Source organism: Schistocerca serialis, chromosome 10 (genome assembly GCF_023864345.2).
Source record: "Schistocerca serialis cubense isolate TAMUIC-IGC-003099 chromosome 10, iqSchSeri2.2, whole genome shotgun sequence".
In the NCBI taxonomy this organism is placed as follows: domain Eukaryota; kingdom Metazoa; phylum Arthropoda; class Insecta; order Orthoptera; family Acrididae; genus Schistocerca; species Schistocerca serialis.
This window is the reverse complement of record NC_064647.1, coordinates 183,624,135-183,646,290: the sequence shown is the minus strand read 5'-3', so window position 1 is coordinate 183,646,290 and position 22,156 is coordinate 183,624,135. Positions and strand designations below refer to the sequence as shown.

At 43.9% G+C, this 22,156-nt stretch overlaps 1 protein-coding gene across 3 annotated transcripts in view; it reads right to left on the bottom strand.

Moving 5' to 3' along the window:
• LOC126425196 (uncharacterized) overlaps positions 1–22,156 on the bottom strand; it is a 71,633-nt gene that overhangs the window by 19,121 nt on the left and 30,356 nt on the right. For all 3 annotated transcript variants that reach the window (XM_050088151.1, XM_050088150.1, XM_050088152.1), the window contains exon 3: positions 12,565–13,662. In XM_050088151.1, the coding sequence (XP_049944108.1) occupies positions 12,565–13,662 (1,098 nt within the window). The remainder of the gene's footprint in view (positions 1–12,564; positions 13,663–22,156) is intronic.

The window sequence follows — 22,156 nt, the reverse complement described above, 5'->3', positions numbered from 1 at the left end:
TGCACGAGAACTTCTGTGAGGTTTGAAAGGCAAGATACGACATACCGGTGGTGGCAGTAAAGCTGTGATGATGGGTTGTTACTCGTGCTTTGGTAGCTCAATCACTTCCCCGCAAAAGACAAAGGTCCCAAATTCGAATCTCGCGAGCTTGTGCTCCATCTCTAATGACCTCGTTGTCGACGGGACGTTAAACAGTAATCTTCTTCTCCTTGAATCTCGCTCCAGCACATAGTTTTATTCTGCCTGGAAGTCTCAAATTTTATTCTGCTTCCACATGAAGAGATTCACAACAACAGTGAATGTAGTATGTTGTTGTTGTGGTCTTCAGTCCTGAGACTGGTTTGATGCAGCTCTCCATGCTACTCTATCCTGTGCAAGCCTCTTCATTACCCAGTACCTACTGCAGCCTACATCCTTCTGAATCTGCTTAGTGTATTCATCTCTTGGTCTCCCTCTACGATTTTTACCCTCCACGCTGCCCTCCAGTACTAAATTGGTGATCCCTTATTGCCTCAGAACATGTCCTACCAACCGATCCCTTCTTCTAGTCAAGTTGTGCCACAAACTCCTCCCCAATTCTATTCAATACCTCCTCATTAGTTATGTGATCTACCCATCTAATCTTCAGCATTCTTCTGTAGCACCACTTTTCAAAAGTTTCTATTCTCTTCTTGTCTAAACTATTTATCGTCCATGTTTCACTTCCATACATGGCTACACTCCATACAAATACTTTCAGAAACAACTTCCTGACACTTAAATCAATACTCGATGTTAACAAATTTCTCTTCTTCAGAAACGCTTTCCTTGCCATTGCCAGTCTACATTTTATATCCTCTCTACTTCAACCATCATCAGTTATTTTGCTCCCCAAATAGCAAAACTCCTTTACTACTTTAAGTGTCTCATTTTCTAATCTAATTCCCGCAGCATCACCCAACTTTTTTTCGACTACATTCCATTATCCTCGTTTCGCTTTTGTTGATGTTCATCTTATACCCTCCTTTCAAGACACTGTCCATTCCGTTCAACTGCTCTTCCAAGTCCTTTGCTGTCTCTGACAGAATTACAATGTCATCAGCAAACCTCAAAGTTTTTATTTCTTCTCCATGGATTTTAATACATACTCTGAACTGTTCTTTCGTTTCCTTTACTGCTTGCTCAATATACAGATTGAACAGCATCGGGGAGAGGCTACAATCCTGTCTCACTCCCTTCCCAACCACTGCTTCCCTTTCATGTCCCTCGACTCTTATAACTGCCATCTGCTTTCTGTACAAATTGTAAATAGCCTTTTGCTCCCTGTATTTTACCCCTGCCACCTTCAGAATTTGAAAGAGAGTATTCCAGTCAAAATTGTCAAAAGCTTTCTCTAAGTCTACAAATGCTAGAAACGTAGGTTTGCCTTTCCTTAATCTTTCTTCTAAGATAAGTCGTAGGGTCAGTATTGCATCACGTGTTCCAACATTTCTACGGAATCCAAACTTATCTTCCCCGAGGTCAGCTTCTACCAGTTTTCCATTTGTCTGTAAAGAATTCGCGTTAGTATTTTGCAGCTGTGACTTATTAAACTGATAAGTTCGGTAATTGTAACATCTGTCAACACTTGCTTTCTTTGGGATTGGAATTATTATATTCTTCTTGGAGTCTGAGGGAATTTCGCCTGTCTCATACATCTTGCTCACAAGATGGTAGAGTTTTGTCAGGACTGGCTCTCCCAAGGCCGTCAGTAGTTCTAATGGAATGTTGTCTACTCCTGGGGCCGCGTTTCGACTTAGGTCTTTCAGTGCTCTGTCAAGCTATTCACGCAGTATTATATCTTCTATTTCATGTTCATCTACCTCCTCTTCCTTTTCCATAATACTGTCCTCAAGAACATCACCCCTGTATAGACCCTCTATATAATCCTTCCACCTTTCGGCTTTCCCTTCTTTGCTTAGAACTGGGTTTCCATCTGAGCTCTTGATATTCATGCAAGTGGTTCTCTTTTCTCCAAAGGTCTCTTTAATTTTCCTGTAGGCAGTATCTATCTTACCCCTCATGAGATAAGCCTCTACATCCTTACATTTGTCCCACAGCCATGCCTGCTTAGCCATTTTGCACTTCCTGTCGATCTCATTTTTGAGACGTTTGTATTCCTTTTTGCCTGATTCACTTGCTGCGTTTTTGTATTTTCTCCTTTCATCAATTAAAGTCAATATCTCTTCTGTTACCCAAGGATTTCTACTAGCCCTTGTCTTTTTACCTACTTGATCCACTGCTGCCTTCGTTACTTCATCCCTCAGAGCTACCCATTCTTCTTCTACTGTATTTCTTTCCCCCATTCCTGTCAATTGTTCCCTTATGCTCTCCCTGAAACTCTGTACAACCTCTGATTCTTTCAGTTTATCCAGGTCCCATCTCCTTAAATTCCCACCTTTTCGCAGTTTCTTCAGTTTTAATCTATAGTTCATAACCAATAGATTGTGGTCAGAGTCCACATCTGCCCCTGGAAATGTCTTACAATTTAAAATCTGGTTCCTAAATCTCTGTCTTACCATTATATAATCTATCTGAAACCTTTTAGTATCTCCAGGGTTCTTCCATGTATACAACCTTCTTTCATGATTCTTGAACCAAGTGTTAGCTATGATTAGGTTAAGATCTGTGCAACATTCTACCAGATGGCTTATGGCTTCCTCTTTCATTTCTTAGCCCCAATCCATATTCACCTATTACGTTTCCTTCTCTTCCTTTTCCTACTGTCGAATTCCAGTCACCCATGACTATTAAATTTTCATCTCCCTTCACTACCTGAATAATTTCTTTTATCTCATCATCCATTTCATCAACTTCTTCATCATCTGCAGAGCTAGTTGGCATATAAACTTGTACTACTGTAGTAGGTGTGGGCTTCGTGTCTATCTTGGCCATAATAATGCGTTCACTATGCTGTTTGTAGTAGCTTACCTGCACTCCTATTTTTTTTATTCATTATTAAACCTACTCCTGCATTACCCCTATTTGATTTTGTATTTGTAACCCTGTATTCACCTGACCAAAAGTCTTGTTCCTCCTGCCACCGAACTTCACTAATTCCCACTATATCTAACTTTAATCTAACCATTTCCCTTTTTAAATTTTCTAACCTACCTGCCCGATTATGGGATCTGACATTTCATGCTCCGATATGTAGAATGCCAGTTTTCTTTCCCCTGATAACGATGTCCTCTTGAGTAGTCCCCGCCCGGAGATCGGAATGGTGGACTATTTTACCTCCGGAGTGTAGTATAGAAAGCAATAAAGTCTCATAACTGTAGAATACATCAATATACAGTCTCGTAGGTGAGCATACAATAAGTAAGTAAACATAAATAAGGCCGAAGGTCTGCCAAACTGGGCTTATATTGGGCTGTTGCGCTTGCTACGTCATCTGTCAAGGTTGTGGTATGACCTCTCTAGGCCGACTGTGTAGTGCGCTGTTTGATTATGCGTGCTCATACTGCAAGCTTACAACACTCCTTCCCCTTGGGGAAAAGTGTTCTCTATGCAGATGTCCCTGTCTTCACCAATATGTGATAACTGCTGATGATGTGCTGTCACAGACGAATACAGTCTGAAATGGAGCAGATGCAGACACAGGTGCAGCACCCACCGTAAGGGAGTATCAGTGATGGAGGTGCTGTGTCCGTGTCCACATTCAAGCAGGCCCTCAGCAATGGAGGCAGCAGAGAAGACTGCGGCAGCGACAGGGGCTGTATAGATGGAGGTGGCCCAGTCCCGACTCCTCCACCCAACAATGGCAGCACATAGAGTGAAGGGGGCACAGGAGTTGGAGGAGGCGTGGACCACAATGCGTGTGACAGTGAAGTTGGTGGAGGCAGTTGCAGGGGCAGAGGGCTCTCCAGTGCACGGTCAGTCATGTACGGACGGAACCGGTCGTAGTGTCGTGTCACCGAGCCATCGAAGGTCCACACGGCACAGAGTCAGCAGCCTCAGCAGTGGTGGATGCCTGCTGGTATCCACTTAGGGTGCCAGCCAAACCCATGGATCCAGACAGTGGAGCCCGGGCGACACTGTGGCAAAGCAGGCTCCGGTGGCTGGCCACACATCGGCCACAGCAGATGGAGCAGTGTACGGGGCTGGGGTTTGTGAAGCAGCTCCGCTGGGCTACAGTCAGCGATTAGAGTGAACCTGTATGAACTCGAGAACCTATCGAAGGCTTCCTTGGGAGAAGATTGAGTGATATGTTTTTTCATCTCGGTTGCGAATGGACAGAACAGCCACTCTGCCTCTTCATTGGACTTTGTACAAAAATATTCATAATATTGAGACACCAACTGTGAGCTGTTGTACATAGCAAGTGTATATGGCAGTTTTTCTAAGGAAAAAATCTTGGAGAGGGCTGTGACCACAGCAACCGTGGATGGGGATGGGCAATGGACCAGATGAGGAAACTTTTAGAGAGTGTCAACAACTACTAACCAAAAGGAGTTAAGGAACAGACACGCAAAACCAGTATGAATATGCTCACAGGGGTGCTGTGGGGGGGATGGGCCATGGGGGAAGAGGGGCCTGTGGTGCTGCTTGATGGGTGGCAAACTGTGGACAGACTATCACAATACACACGATTTCATTGTAAATACCTGGAAGGGTAGCAATTTTGTACAAGAAATTGTACAGATGATCAAATGATTTAGATAAGATATCTGTACAGTGTGAAAAGTGGCAATTGACCCTGAATAAAGAAAAGTGCAAAGTTATTCACATGAGTGCTAAAAGAAATCAGCTAAATCTAAATTTTGATTACACGTTAAGTCACACAAATCTGAGGGCTGTAAATTCAACTAAATACTTAGGGATTACAATTACAAATAACCTAAATTGGAACGATCACATAGGTAATATTGTGGATAGAGCAAACCAAAGACTGCGATTCATTGGTAGAACACTTAGAATGTGCAACAGGTCTACCAAAGAGACTGCTTACACTACGCTTGTCTGCCCTATTCTGGAGTACTGGTGTGTGGTGTGGGATCCGCATCAGGTGGGACTGATGGATGACGTTGAAAAAGTACAAAAAAATGGCAGCTTGTTTTGTATTATCGCAAAATAGGGAAGACAGTGTTACAGACATGATACGTGAATTGGAGTGGCAATCATTAAAACAAAGGCGTTTTTCATTGCGACAGGATCTTCTCATGAAGTTTCAATCACTTTTCTCCTCCGATTGCGAAAACATTCTGTTGGCATCCACCTACATAGGGAGAAATGATCATCACAATAAAATAAGAGAAATCAGAGCTTGCACGGAAAAATTTAAGTGCTCGTTTTTCCCACGTGCCGTTCGAGAGTGGAACGTAGAGAGACAGCATTAAGGTGGTTCACTGAACACTCTCTGCCAGGCACTTTATTGTGAATAACAGAGTTATCACGTAGATGTAGATGTAGAAACACTGCAGTGGTCCAGGTGGAGAAGGTGCATGATGTCCTGCTGCAATACCGAGATGATCACAACCCTGGGCACCAACTCTTCAGTAGGCAACAGTAACAAACCACTGAGGCCTGAGAAGTGGCGGCAGACAGCACAATAATTATGCAAAGGATTCAATACTCAGCCCAGTGATTCATCCGACCAATTGTGGTGGTCAAACTGAACAACCTGATGTAAGACAGGATCAGCCGTGATATCCACCAAAATCAAACAACTGGTAATGGGAAGACCATCCACAATGTTTTGGGCTTCTATGTCTACATGCAAACACAACAATTCAGCCCGATCAAATGTTGGATAGTGGCCAGCTGGCAATGGAGAAAGGGCATCCACATGAATGTGTTGTGCTGTGGGTCAGAAATGAATCTCACAGTTATAGCGTGACAAAACAGAGCTCAGCACTGCATGTGATGGGCCATTTTGTCCGGCAAAGAGGCCAAAAGACTGAAAAGAGACACTAGAAATTTATGATCAATAATCAAATACAACTTAGAACCATACAGGAAAACACAAAATTTTTTGAGCATGTCACAACAGCAATAGTTTCTTTTTCTATCTGTGAGTAGTGCTGTTACACCTGATTCAGAGATTTGGAAGCATATGTAACAGGGAGTTTGGAATCATCCACATATTTGCAAACCAGAACAGTCCCAAGGCCACACTGGGAGGTAACTGTGGCCAGTACAAGATATTAGACTGGTTGGAATGTAACTAAGCAAGGTGCAGAATGTAATTTTGACCTTAGAAGGGTAAAGGCAAGCTCACAGGCAGGCACCCAGTGAAAAGGAACTTCTTTAAGTGGCTGGGTGAACCAGGAAAAAAATTTATGGTAGTGGTACACAATCTTTCCGAGAAAGGCTTGCAATTCTTTACCATTAGCAGAACATGCATCAACATACCGTCATAAATGCTGGACACCAGCATGCGAGACTTCAAAACTGAGATAGATGTTACAATACGAGAGAAGGAAAGTTGCTACTCACCTTAAGTGGAGTCACGATAGGCACAATAAAAAGACTCACAGGGTCATAGCTTTCAGCCATTAAGGTCTTTGTCAGCAGTAGACACACACACACACACACACACACACACACACACACACACACACAAGCACAACTTGCACAGACGTCTGCAGTCTCAGAGAGCTGAAACTACACTGCGAGCAGCAGCACCAATGCATGATGGGAGTGGCGACTGGGTGGTGGTGAGGAGGAGGCTGGTGTGGGGAGGGGGAGGGATAGTATGATAGGAGTGGCGGACAATGAAGTGTTGCAGTTTAGACGGAGGGTAGGAGAGAAGGTGCGGAGGGGGGAGGGGCTAAGTAGCAGAAAGGAGAGAAATAAAAATAAATTAAAAGACTGGGTGTGGCGGTGAAATGACGACTGTGTAGTGCTGGAATGGGAACAGGGAGGGGGCTGGATGAGTGAGGACAGTGACTAGCAGAGGTGGAGGCCAGGAGGGTTACAGGAACATAGAATGTATTGCAGGAAAGTTCCCACCTGCCCAATTCAGAAAAGCTGGTGTTGGTGGGAAGGATCCATGTGGCACAGGCTGTGAAGCAGTCACTGAGATGAGGGATATCATGTTTGGCAGCGTGTTCAGCTACAGCCCCATTGTGGCCGGTTACTGTGCCCCCACTGAGAGAATCTCTGCTCTCATAGACCAACACCTTCAATCTATTACCCAGAACTTATCCTCCTATATAAAAGATACCAACAATTTCCTCAACCGACTCTCCACAGTTCCTTTCCCTTTACCACACGGTGCCCTGCTTGTCACTATTGATGCCACCTCCCTGTACACTAACATTCCTAATGCCCATGCCGTTACTCCTATTGAACACTACCTTTCCAGATGCCCTATGGATTCCAAACCAACAACCTTCTTCCTAGCCTCCATGACCAACTATATCCTCACCCACAATTACTTCTCCTTTGAAGGCATTACCTACAAACAAATCCGTGGTACGGCTATGGGCACCCGCATGGCACCTTCCTATGCTAACCTATTCATGGGTCATCTAGAGGAATCCTTCCTAAAAACCCAGAATCCTAAACCCTTCACCTGGTTCAGATTCATTGATGACATCTTTGCTATCTGGACTGAAGGTGAGGACACCTTATTCACATTCCTCCAGAACCTCAACAACTTCTCCCCCATTTGCTTCACTTGGTCCTACCCAGCCCAAAAAGCCACCTTCCTAGATGTTGACCTCCAACTCAGAGATGGCTACATCAGTACCTCCATCCATATCAAACCTACTAACTGCCTGCAATACCTCCACTTCGACAGCTGCCACTCGTTTCATACCAAGAAGTCTCTTCCACACAACCTAGCCACCCGTGGTCGTCACATCTGCAGTGACAAGCAGTCCCTCTCTAAATATACTGAGGGTCTCACTGAAGCCTTCACTGACCGTAATTATCCTCCTATCCTTGTACAAAAACAAATCTCCCATGCCTTAACTTTCCAGTCTCCCACCACCTCCCAAAGTCCCACATTCCGGCCACAGAGAAGTATTCCCCTCGTAACTCAGTACCATCCAGGACTGGAGCAACTGAATTACATTCTCTGCCAGGGTTTTGACTACCCCTTGTTGTGCACTGAAATGAGAAATGTCCTACCCACTATCCTTCCCACCCCTCCTACCGTGGTATTCCGCCGTCCACCGAACCTACACAATATACTCATCCATCCTTACACAACCCCTGCTCTCAATCCCTTACCTCATGGCTCATACCCCTGTAATAGACATAGATGCAAGCCCTGTTCCATACATCCTCCTACCACCACCTACTCCTGTCCAGTCACTAACATCACCTATCCCATCAAAGGCTGGGCTACCTGTGAAATCAGTCATGTGATTTACAATCTAAGCTGCATCCACTGTGCTGCATTCTATGTAGCAACAAGCTGTCTGTCCACTTGAATGGCCACTGACAAACTGTGGCCAAAAAACAAGTAGACCACCCTGTAGCTGAACACGTTGCCAAACATGATATCCCTCATCTCAATGACCGCTTCACAGCCTGTGCCATATGGATCCTTCCCACCAACACCAGCTTTTCTGAATTGTGCAGGTGGGAACTTTCCCTGCAAAACATCCTACATTCCTGTAACCCTCCTGGCCTCAACCTCTGTTAGTCACTGTCCTCACCCATCCAGCCCCCTCCCTGTTCCCGTTCCAGCACTATACAGCCGTCATTTCCCGCCACACCCAGTCTTTTAATTTATTCTTATTTTTATTTCTCTCCTTTCTGCTACTTACCCCCGCCCCCCTCCGCACCTTCTCTCCTACCCTCCATCTAAACTGCAACACTTCACTGTTTGCCACTCCCACCATACTATCCCTCCCCCTCCCCGCCCCAGTCTCCTCCTTACCCTCACCCAGTTGTCACTCCCATCATGCACTGGTGCTGCTGCTCACAGTGTAGTTTCAGCTCTCTGAGACTACAGACGTGTGTGCAAGTTGTGCTTGCGTGAGTGTGTGTGTGCGTGGATGTATGTGTGTCTACTGCTGACAAAGGCCTTAATGGCCAAAAACTATGACTGTGTGAGTCTTTTTATTGTACCTGTCGCAACTCAGCATCTCCGCTGTATGGTGAGTAGCAACTTTCCTTCTCTCGTATTTTTACATTCCATCCTGGATTTTCCATTGTTTGAGATAGATGTTAGACAGCAGAAAAAGTTGTGATTTATCCATGTCACATTTCAAGGTGGCCTGCAGTGCCATGAACAAGGCATGCTGGTTTTACAAATGTTCATCTGTTGGGGAATCTGAGACCCCAATATTATCAAGGTAGTAAATGCAATCTGACAAGAAGGCCGTGAGTTCATCCAAAACTTGCTGGAAAATGGCAGGGGCACTAGCCACATTGGATGGCAGGCACTGGTATTGATATAACTTGAAGGGGGTAGTCACTATAAGGACATATTTGGAATCATCATCCAGAAGCAGTTGTAAGTAGGCTTCTGATGAATTTAGTTTGAAAAAATACTGGTCTCCAGAAAGCTGTGAGATTTCACATGGACAGGGTAAGGGATAGATATCAATAACAGACTGTGGATTTACAGATACTTTAAAATCACCATGGAGCTAAAGGTTCTCCCAGGTTGTTTGATAATTACCAATGGAGTAGACCATTCACTAAAGGAAAGAAGCATGATAACACCCAAAGCCATAAGTCAATCTAGTTCCAATGTAACATGCTCCCGTAAAGCTATTGGGACTGGGCGAGCACAGAAAAAAAAGGAGGTACACCATCAGTTTCACTGTGATGTGAGCCTTGAAAAATGGTAGCACACCATAAACCTTCCAAAAACATGGAGGATTATTCCGAGCAGAGTGCATTCAGTTGTGTGTATAGAACCTGATCTGATACCAGATGTACTTCATCAGAAATAGAGTACTCAAAAATTCTGAATGCATCTAACCCAAATAAATTTTCAGTGTTGGCATCATCAACTACTAGAAAGGTCAAAGGCCGAGCAACCACTTTTCAGTATGGAAGTAGAAAACTGTACCAGTATGGGTATCTGTAGTAATTCACCCACTGATGAGAGACAGAACAATGCCGGTGATCTCAAGAGGTTTGAGAATTAAACAAAGTCACTGCTGCAGCCATGTCCACTTGCGTTTTTAACAAGTACACACATGTACACCAAAGTAGTTTGTTTGGGCCTACTGTGACTTTGGAAATACTGCTCACATTCATGTTCATGTCTGGTGAACAAGGTAGACAGTTGAACACAGACACAATATTCCCATATTTTTATGATGGTTGCACGTCATCCTGTGCTTTAGGCACAGAGCCTGCTCATACTGAACAGAACAACATAGGCACGACAGAAGAGGAGCAGACAGCTGCTGTTGTGACTCTTAACTGCAGCTTAGCACAGCACTGTCCCATGCAGCATAGAGGTTGCAGTTACACGGCCACGTCTTCCCCCTGTAAGCTAACTGACAGTGGCCGAGATGGAGAGAAAGCAACGGTGGCTACTTCCCACTGTGATTCTATCTGATTTTCTTATGTCCTACATACTTCAAAAGACAGAGCAATGTTCAGAACATCTGTGAGAGGGGGATTTTCACATTGTAAAGCATGTTCATGAACTTCCCTGTCAGAGGTCAGGCATATTGTAGCATCACAAACCATTGAATCAGCATACGACTCCTTGTAGACCTCAGTACAAACTGGCAATGATTGCTAAGCCCACAAAGTTCCACTGCTTGAGCTCTGTACGGCTGTTGCGACAGCTTTTGACAGTGGTACAACTCAATGTGAGCAACAATAATGTGAGTATGTTTCCAATGATAATTAGAGAGTAACTGACATTTCATCGAAAGAGAAACTGGCAGATTCCTGAAGAGGAGCTAGCTGACACAAAAGGTGATAAACAAAAGGAGATATCCATGACAAAAATAAAGACTTACACAAGTTGGGGTCAGCAAGTCTGAAAGCTTGAATATGTTGCTGTAGGCATTTTTCAAACACGTCCCCATCTTCATCATACAGAGGAAACGGTAGAGGTTGCACCAACGGCAATGGAACCTGGTGCATCAACCAGGCTGCCAAATTGTTTATTGCCACAGAAAGAGCCTGCTGTTTGTCAGTGGAGCTCACTGTTGTTGAACAAGAGATTGGAGCAATTCTTCAACTGACATATTGGCTGTATATCAAACCAAGAAACAAAACGTGCAGAGTAGAATAGCGCACGCATTGCCAAGTATCTTGTAACATTGTACAGACACAATATCAAAAGTAACACCAACCAAGTTTTATTCTGCTTCCACATGAAGAGATTTGCAGTAACACTGAATGGAGTATAGAGTGGGTCAAAGTCTCATAACTAAAGAACAGATAAATACAAAGTTTTGTAGGTGAGCATACAATAAGTAAGTTAGAAACTTCCTGGCAGATTAAAACTTTGTGCCAGACTGGGACTCAAACTTAGGACCTTTGCCTTTCGCAGGCAAGTGCTCTACCATCTGAGCTACCCAAGCACTACTCACACCGTCCTCACAGCCTTACTTCTGCCAGTATCTCGTCTCCTACCTTCCAAACTTCACAGAAGCTCTCCTGTGAACTTTGCAGAACTAGCACTCCTGGAAGAAATGCTATTGCGGAGACATGGCTTAGACATAGCGTGGGGGATGTTTCCAGAATGAGTGTGTGCTGATATGAAACTTCCTGGCAGATTAAAACTGTGTGCCGGATCGAGACTCGAACTCGGAACCTTTGCCTTTCCCGGGCAAGTGCTCTACCATCTGAGCTACCCAAGCATGACTCACGCCCGGTACTCACAGTTTTACTTCTGCCAGTACCTCGCCTCCTACCTTCCAAACTTCACAGCTCTCCTGCGAATCTTTGCAGGAGACCTAGGTTCGCAGGAGAGCTTCCGCTGCAGAGTGAAAATCTCATTCTGGAATAAGTAAGTAAACATAGGTGAGACCAAGGGCCCAGAATGCTGGGCCTATACTGGGCCGTCACACACATGGCACAGCACTTGCTGTGCTATCTGTGCAGGTTGCGAAGTAACCTCTTAGGCCAGTTGTGGAAGCACTCATACAGCATGCTATTTGATTATGCATGCTCACACTATAGACTTACAACAATATATTATGTGAGATAGTTATAAAGGTTTGACAGATGTGGTGAGAAAAATAGAGATCTGTAGCTGATCACTCCAAGAAAAAAAATTATTCCAAATATGTGTTCATAATCTTAAAGCTTACAGGTAATGCCAAATGTATATGAGCAGTTCATGCTACTCACTAAGACATCCAGAGACAAATTTTTTTTCTTTTTTTTTTTAAATCTGATTTTAAGGAACTTTTGACCCATTACTTGATAATGTGTTCAGAAATCATAACGTGAATGTGTGTACGTTGTGGTATTGCTTTTGTAAGTATAACTGATGTGTGATGCCTGTCATTATTGGACATAATTTTTCCATGTTGAATTAAGTGTGCCTCCTATATGTGTTAATCAGCTGGTACCTCAAGATGATCTGAAAGCATCTGTTGGTGTGTGTACATACATTGCAAGTTTCATACTGTAGAGCTGTGGAACACTCCTTAGCAAAAATACCTTTGTCGTTCTTCTACCAGTTGGCAGATTCTCTCCACGGCTTCCCGGTGCCTCTCAGTTGCCTCACTCCACTCGCGGGTGCCCTTCACTACTTCTAAATTTGATTCGATGAAGTCCACAGTCCACTCCAGCAAAAAATCCCGCTCGTTCTCCAATGCAAACACAGCTGCAGTTGCAGTGACAGCGACAGCAACAGAACGGTCCCGACTGAGTTTCCAGATCACCCAATACTCACACTCGGTACACAGGAAGAACAGTTCAAATCTGTGAAACGCCACCAGAAGTTCCACTGAGGCATCCCAATAAAGATTATTTGCTTCGGCCGAGTACATGTAATACAGAACCTTTTCTAAAATTTGAGGTTTCATATCCGGAAACTCCAGTCGTCCCTTCTTCGACACCTCCGAGCCCGGCTGCAGCATACGGGCGAAGACGGGGCTTCGAGCAGCCAGTATTGCTCTGTGCGCTCCCATCTCAACAGTTCCTGCACACAATATGAAGTCTACGAAATTTCCCGACAGTCGCAATGACTGTAGATCCTGTTCGAAACTCGACTGCCGCACTGGCTTAATTGCTCCTACCCAGTGCTGTACAAGGCACACCGTACTGATTTCACATTCGAGCCTCACCCCTTCTGTATTCTGAAGGAAAAATTTGCACGGGAAACAATGCTGTGACTCTGACCCTTCGTCAATCACACAATCTGTTTTTTGAGTGCAATTCATTCGTACTTTTTCCTTAACACTCAGATCTACTTTTATGCTACGACCTCCTTCACTCTTCAACAGGTGGAAGCGTACTTCGTATGCCCATTCACGAAGTTTGTAGAGTCTTAGCTCCCAGCGAACTGACTCAGGATGGCAGAAATGAGGTGATGCCACAAACTCCCTGCCCTCGGGCCAGTAATTCAACCCTGAAACTGTCCATCCGTAGATCACTTTCTTTCTTTCACAGCACGTGTGGCCCGAATCACACACAGTGTCCGAAATGCCCTCACAAGTCATGGAAATGCTGTGCTCTGGCACACATTCTGAGGCTGAAGAATTTCCTGGTGTAGCATCCGAGTATGAACCAGATGTAGGAGGTGGAGAGTGATACCTACGGAGAAGAATAAAGCAGCAATATTACTCAGTGATATAGGTGCATGCAACAGGGAAATTATCACACACACACACACACACACACACACACACACACACACACACACACACACACACACACACATTGGGGTGGCTCTTATTTATTTATTATTATTATTACTTTTTTTTTTTCCAAGTTTGATTTATTCATCATGTTATTCTCGAGTTGTTTCGACCATGCTTGTGGTCATCTTCAGACCTACAAGTCAAATACAAAGTCTGATCAGAGGGCTACATACATTAAAGAAAATTTTATAAAATTACAAAGTGCTGAAACCATTGTAGAGCCATACACCACACCTGGATTGCTTTTTTCAAGTTTGATTTATTCATCATGTTATTCTCGAGTTGTTTCGACCATGCTTGTGGTCATCTTCAGACCTACAAATCAAATACAAAGTCTGATCAGAGGGCTACATACATTAAAGAAAATTTTATAAAATTACAAAGTGCTGAAACCATTGTAGAGCCATACACCACACCTGGATTGCTGAGTGGCATGCATCAGTCCACCAACAAAGATGACTCTGGAATGAACAAGTCGGCAGCATGGTGGATTACATGTGTGATGTGATCCACCCATTCCTAGAAGCTGCCTCGATGTTCAAACACAGCCACCAGCTGGCTTAGCATACAGTTAGATCCATTGATCATCGATTTCAGCATCTTCCTTTCAAGTGTTGCTCCATCTGGTAGGTGAATCCAGAGTGTAAGTGGTCACTCAAATGTAGGTCATCTGTTACTTCCCACTGGGCAGTGTCTGAGAGGGGTGGAGAGCAGAAAGAGAGGCCAATGGCTGAGAATGACCCAGTGCAGTATATCATGTAATTTTGAAATATATTTGGCAAAACCTTTGCTTTGAGCGACTGCGTTCCAGAGAATCTACATTACTTACCAATGTGTGGATTCTTTACTGCTTACGGCATCCAGTCACTGGTTCAGTGCATATTATACAACTAATTGTAAAATGGCTTAAGACCCTACTTTAGTCCAATGTCTTTCATGTACAGTTGTTCTCTATTTTCTGACAATTGGTAATTGTTCATTTTGTTCATGGTACAATAAAAAGTGTTATCTTATGTACATGTTTCTTTAAGTAAACAGAACCGAACTTCAACCTATAATTAAAGGATGAACTTCAGAACACCTTATGAGATTTATCAAATTTATTAATGAGCCTTCGGCTCTGCTGCAATTACATTTAAGCTCTTAGCTGGTGTACTCAATTGATAATGAAATCCAATCATACAATTGCTTTCCATAAGACATGCAGGAAAGGCAACACGAGGCACACTATACCAGCAGTGGCACAGAAAAGAGTGGGATAGTGTATGTTGTTGATGTACAGCTCCTGAGATATCATGAGGGTCTCCTAAACTCAACCCCTAGGACAAGTTTGGTCCAAGCCCCATAATACATTATGGGCAATTAAATTTCCCAATAGGAGAAATGATTGGGAGAGGTTCTGTGGGAGCCACAGAGTCTATTGCACCTTGTAGAGGTAAATACAGTGAGCAGACTGTGATCCTCTGATCCACACGAACTTCAGCTGCTACTGTTTGTAGGCCAGTAACCAAGAAGAGTACAGAGGAATGATGACAAACACAGCTACACCTCACTTGGCCCTGCCCCAGTTAGGTCCTCCTTGCTGTGGAGGGCACAGCCTCATAGCACAGTGACTTCAGTAAGCTTAAAATTATGTTTCCTTTAAGCACAAGTATACAAGATGCTCCTGGGCTACAATTTTCAGTTCCTCCATGTGTGTCCTGAACCCACTGATACTCTACTCTAGTATGAGAGCCACTTTATCAGTGAGGTTTTTCTTTCACCCAGTGTGCGCTTACTGTAACAGATGGAGGCTTTGTCTGAGGGCTGGAGAGTGTCCCAGGAGGACTTCATATCCCCTTCGCTCCTAAGCAGAATTGTGAGAACTGTCAGACAGAAAGAGCTCAACATGGTCAGACGGTTTACTTCCTGCCTTCATCTGTGGTTCATACTTACCATTAGGGTCTTTTTTTGCCTGAGATAGCTTTGGAGGAACAGCTGTGGCACTAGTAGTTGGATTGCTGGTCTGTTAACCACATTCTGCCTTTGGAGGTGCTGGGAGCTCCAGAATGTTGGTGACTGCGAGTTTTTCTGACATTCTGAGGGCGGGAAGAGCTATGGGCATCAAAATAACAGCAGATTTACAAGTGCACTGAAAAATGCAGGTAGCAATGCTGACATAGCAACCTCAATTTGTGTAGAGGCCTTGGCTGCCATAATAGGCTTTTGAAGAGGTGCATCCAAAGAAGCAGTGAATGGAGTAGGCCACGTGGCCTTATAGATCCTTTTGGCCACACCATACAGGATGTGCTTCAATGTTTTGAGTTCCTGTATCTTCCTTTCTTCAACATAGATGCTGCAGTCTCTAATCCAGACAGCATAATCCTCCGAGCAATTTATAAACTTGGAGGAAAGGAACAAACGATGCCGTCATGGGTCTCTTTATCACATATGCCACAAGTGGCTTGACTGCACATTTCAGTGAAGGAAACCTACCTTGACATGCACTGGAAGTTTCGTGCTATCAGATGCAAGGATAAAGGAGTCTGATTTGACCAGATTGCCTTCTGCCATTTTTATTGTATTTTGCACATCAATTATACCTTCTGGAGCCCACTAATCTCTAGGTTTCTCTTTTGGAATATCTACACAATCTGTGCAAGACACAACACCTTTGCTGTACTTTAAGGTGTTGTATAGCTCCATTTCAACTGCATATTCCCTAAGGTGTTCAGCTTTCTGCAGGTCCACTGCCTATTGGGAACTAGAAGTTGAACCAGCAATGTCCAATTTCGTAGTTGCTTTCACATTCTAGATTCCCAGCAGTGCCCTCAAAAGACTTTCAAATGTAGAAAGGTGAAATCTTCGCAAAGCTACCCTCTTTCCTTGAAACTATTAAAAACACATTCTGACTAGCAGCATATATTCTGTTACTAAAATCAAAAGTACTGGCATTACTTCCCGTATCAGTACAACTGGTGACATGAGCCCTCTTGTTAGGCTGGGTGTTGATATATATCAACAGTATGTCCATTCCACTGGGAGCTGAAATGGCAGGCTCAAGTGTTCCATCTCAAGCCCCCAAGCAACTAGGAAAACTAAAGCTCCACACAGACGTAGCCCCTCTTGCCTGCGTAAGCCTTATATAACCAAGATTCGGCAGGTTCAACAGAGGTTCAACTTTTCCATCTCAACAGCCAGACATGTGATTGGTGCACAGTTCACTTTGAGACTGAGGTCTTTTTTTTATAGAGAAGTTTATACTAGTCTCGCAAAATGGGTAGCAAAGCCGAGATCCCCGTTTCCTGTGACACACAACACACCATCGTCCCACTGCACAGTGCTCACTGAAACAGAGCTTATGGTTATAGAGGACTAGTGAAACTTACGAATCTCTATTTCAGGACACCTGGGTTCACCTAGCTCATACCCAGGAAATGAACACTGTGTTCCCTGAGGTGCTCAACATTTGGCAAAATCTGGGGGCACTTGAGACTTATTCGATGCCACATGTGTGCCAAGCATTACTCCCCAAAAGGAACTTGCAAAACTGTGTACAGAATGTCTACAAGAGAAGACAATTCCCCAAAACTGGAACAATGCTGCAATTATTTTACTTCACAAGGCAGGTGAGAGAAAAAGAAACAACTACAGATTCATCAACCCACTCTCTCTACAAGATACTGACTAAAATTATCACCAGTGGCATATAAATAGTTTCATATTTAATCAAGCAGCGGAGTAAGCTGACTGCAGAAGTGTGTGTGGTAGACAGACCATTTGAAAGTTGTGAAGAAACTACAGAATGGAGCAGTGAATATGAACTATCACCCTGTCTAGGATTCAAAAGTCTTAGAAAGTTTTTTATTCAGTTTCAATAAAGTCTGTCCTGACAGTGCTTGAGAGGCTGTGCATTCATACAACCTACCCCAATACACTGAAGAACATACGAGACATAGCCACAAAGTCTTATTAACTTGAAAAATCAAAGAGTCAAAAAATTTTGTGCAGAACATTAAAAAAATTGAGTAACAGTGAGTACAGTACACCAACAAACAAAGATGTGCCTATCTGTTATAAGCTTCACTTATTGGTGACTGAAATATCTCATGATTGTATACATAATAAATAGATGGGCAAGAGCCACCTGGACAGCCGTGTGCTGGCTGCAGATCGAATCCGCACTATGGGTTAACAATGAGGCAAGGTGCGCTGGCCAGCCTGGATGTGATTTTTAGGGAGTTGTTCATATCCCACTAAGTGAATACCATGTTGGTACCCAAGACCTGTGTCAGTTACATGATTCACAAGCTTTAGAAAACTTTCACTTACTTTCACTCACTTTCACATGAATAACACTCCACCCAGACTACTGGGGTACACATATTCTGTCCCAGGAAGTAGTGGGTTGGCAATAGGAAGGTCATGCAGCTAATCCTTGAATTAAGCATTTCAAATTTGTTAGTAGTCATGCTGACCCTGCCACAAGGCAGAACAAAGGCACGATAAAAGAAGAATAATCTGGTGAGCAAGATGTTTTCCTGTATAAAAAGATTTATGTTAATTGCCTGTTAATCATTCAAAAGTTACACTGAAAATTTAAATACCTTCTTTTTTCCATCTTATCAGATAGAGATCATGCCTTTCAGTGAGTTTCAAACATATTGTTTATTACTGCAATTTACATTAAGAACTGAATAACTATTAGGTCTACAATTTTGCTTCCGCTGTTTTGCAATAGACGGCAGTAGCGGCAACTGGGTTTCAGGTGATTGGTCATAGGTGTAATTCAATAAGCCTAGGCATCTGTAAACATAATGCCATAAAAATATTAGTAAATTTGCGATTGCATCATAAGGTTATTCTCGATTAAGTACGTCAACTTATGTACCCATTTCTTGCCATTTGCGGAAAGTTTTAATTTTCTGCTTTAACATGAAGAAATCTGTGGCTGTGGCTCTTAAAATGCTGGTAAGACCAATGGAGAGGGAACTACGAGGGCCGTTCAGAAAGTAACCTCTGGTTGATTTAAAAAAATACACCAAGTTAAATAAAAATATTTTAATATATACATCTTACAACTACATCTTTGCACTATTTTTCTACATAGTCTCCATAGCGATTGAGGCACTTATCGTATCTCTTCACAAGCTTTGAAATTCCTTCTGCATAAAAATCACCCGCTTGTGCCTGGATCCAGCCTGTGACCGCATCTTTGAGCTCTTCGTCGTCATCAAACCGCTGTGACCCGAGCCATTTCTTCAAATGCATGAAGAGGTGATAATCACTTGGCGCCAGGTCTGGGCTGTAAGGTGGATGGTTGATAACGTCCCACTTGAAGGACTCAAGAAGGGCTGTTGTTCTGTGAGCAGAGTGAGGACGGGCGTTATCGTGCAAAAAAACGATACCGGAAGTCAGCATACCACGGCGTTTGTTCTGTATAGCCCGTCGTAACTTTTTTATTGTTTCACAGTACACGTCTTGATTAATGGTCGTACCACGTTCCATGAATTCAACCAACAACACCCCTTTGGCATCCCAAAACACCGTTGCCATCAGTTTTCTGGCAGAAAAATCTTGCGAGGCTTTTCTTGGTTTGGTAGGCGAATTTGAATGTGCCCACATCTTTGATTGTTCTTTTGTCTCAGGGTTCACGTACTTAATCCAGGTTTCGTCACCGGTCACGATTCTGTTTAACAATGGTTCTCCTTCGTCCTCATAACGTGACAGAAAGTCTAATGCAGAGGCCATTCTTTGAGTTTTGTGGTGGTCGGTAAGAATTTTGGGCACCCATCGTGCACAGAACTTACGGTAACCCAATCTTGCTGTCACTATCTCGTACAAGAGAGTCTTAGAAATCTGTGGAAAACCAGTAGACAACTCCGACATTGAGAAACGTCGATTTTCACGAACTTTTGCATCAACTGTCTGAACGAGTTCGTCAGTCACCAATGATGGTCTACCACTCCTCTCTTCATTATGAACGTTTTCTCGTCCACTTTTAAATAAACGTACCCATTCACGGACAACTCCTTCACTCATAACTCTTGGTCCATACACGGCACAAAGCTCACGATGAATAGCTGTTGCAGAATATCCTTTGGCTGTAAAAAACATTATGACAGCACGCACTTCACATTTGGCGGGGTTTTCTATTGCAGCACACATTTCAAACTGCCACAAAAACTAAACTAGCGCAGGTACGACGTTCACTCGACCACGGCTTGATGCCGACTGACCTGTTGAGTGCGTGAACGCACAGATGGTGTCGCTACTCCCCCCACAACCCGCACTGTGACCAATCGGAGGTTACTTTCTGAACCGCCCTCGTATTAGTGGAAGAACATGCAGAGAATGTTTTCAATGCCTTAAGAACGGTGATTTTGATGTCAAAGACTGGCATGGCAGTGGAAGACAGAATGATTTTGTAGCTACTGAAACAGATGAAGACAGTCACAGGACATCATTATCTAAAGCAACTAATACGTTCAAGTCCAGCACTGAAACACAAATGGCCACAATACAGCGATAGACACATAAAGGTAATTTTGCAGCAAGTCAGTGCTTGACACCATGTCGCAAACCCCGTCAAAATATACATGAAAACATTGAAATGAGAAGTCCTATCCCTCCTGCCGTATTCTCCATATGTTGCTCTCTCTGACTACCACCTTTTTCGGTCAGTGGCACACAGTCTGGCTGACGAGCACTTCCGATCATATGAACAAGTGCAAAATTGAATCGATTCATGGATCCCCACAAAAGATGACCAGTTATTCCACCACAGGATTTGTATGCTATCCAAAAGTTGGGAGAATGTAGTGGCTAGTGATGGGCAATACTATCAATCAAATTTTTTTGCAAGTTTTTCACAATAAAGCTCCGAACTTCGAGAAAAAATGGTGGAAGCAAAGTTGTAGACCTAGTATTTTTGTGAGATAATTGTGGTGTCACCGCCAGACACCACACTTGCTAGGTGGTAGCTTTAAATCGGCCGCGGTCCATTAGTACATGTCGGACCCGCATGTCGCCACTGTGTGATCGCAGACCAAGCGCCACCACAAGGCAGGTCTCGAGATACGGACAAAGACTCACCCAGTTGTACGGACAACTTTGCTAGCGACTACACTGACGAAGCCTCGCTCCTTTGCCGAGCAGATAGTTAGAATAGCCTTCAGCTAAGTCAATGGCTACGACCTAGCAAGGCGCCATTAGTAACATTGCATGTATCTAAAGAGTCTCACTTGTATCGCCACAATCTCCAGATGTACCACAAGGATGGATTAAAGTTAAGTATTCCAGCAGCTACGTACTTTTCTTTATAGCAGTCATTACATATCCTGTTTCAGACCTCACGCACCCTGCTTTGGCTTAGCGCGCGCCTTTCGGCTACTTCCGTGGCGTGGCTGTCTTGCTACGCCACAACAGTTGGCGACGAGTCAACGGAAAGGGTCTTGTTCTTTCTAATTGCTTACATTTACTTGTGTCATGGCTTCGCCAGATGTACTGTCCAACTTTTATCGCTTGCAGAATCAGCAGACGCAGGTGTTATTGGATGCCCTTGGACAGCTCGTCCAGGGTCAACGTGCACTGCAAACCGATGCGGCCACCGCCGCTTCACCGCTACCGCAGCCACAACATGCAGTTGCACCCCCATTTCGTCCCTACGAACCAACTAAGGAAACATGGACGGAGTGGTCACGCCAGTTTGGATTTCATCTCGCCGCCTACAGAATTCAAGGTAACGAGTGGCAGCCTCATTTATTGGCGTGTGTAGGGGTGCAAACGTACCGTGTGATAGTGAAATTATTTCCCCGACACGACGTAGCAACTCTGTCCTATGGTGAAATTTTGTCTGCTTTAGATGCCTATTTCAAGGAAACAGTTAATGTGGTTGCAAAAAGGTATACTTTCTTTCGTACAAAACGTACGGCCGGTCAAACTAATAGGGAGTGGGTTGCAACATTGCAAGGCCTTACAAGGGATTGTGCTTTTGAGTGTGAATGTGGACTCCCTTATTCAGATACTATGGTACGTGATGCAATAGCACAGAACGTTTCTGATGTTCGCATACGGGAACAGATTTTGAAACTAGTTAATCCCTCCCTTCAGCAAGTGATAGACATCTTGGATAGACAAGACACACTTGACTTTGCTCAGGAATCATTTGCAATTTCGCCAACCGTGTGTAACATTAACCGGCCCGCCGGGCGCGCTGCACGGCCCGGTAAACTGCCCTCGCACACGTCCGCGCAGCTGCCGCCACGCTCTAAACCAGGTGTGCCGCGCCAGCATACAAATGCAGTGAAATCATGCCTGCGGTGTGCTACTAGACATTCGCGTGAAAATTGCCCGTCACGCCAAGCTATTTGCTTTTTCTGTCATAAGAAAGGACATGTTCAAAGTGT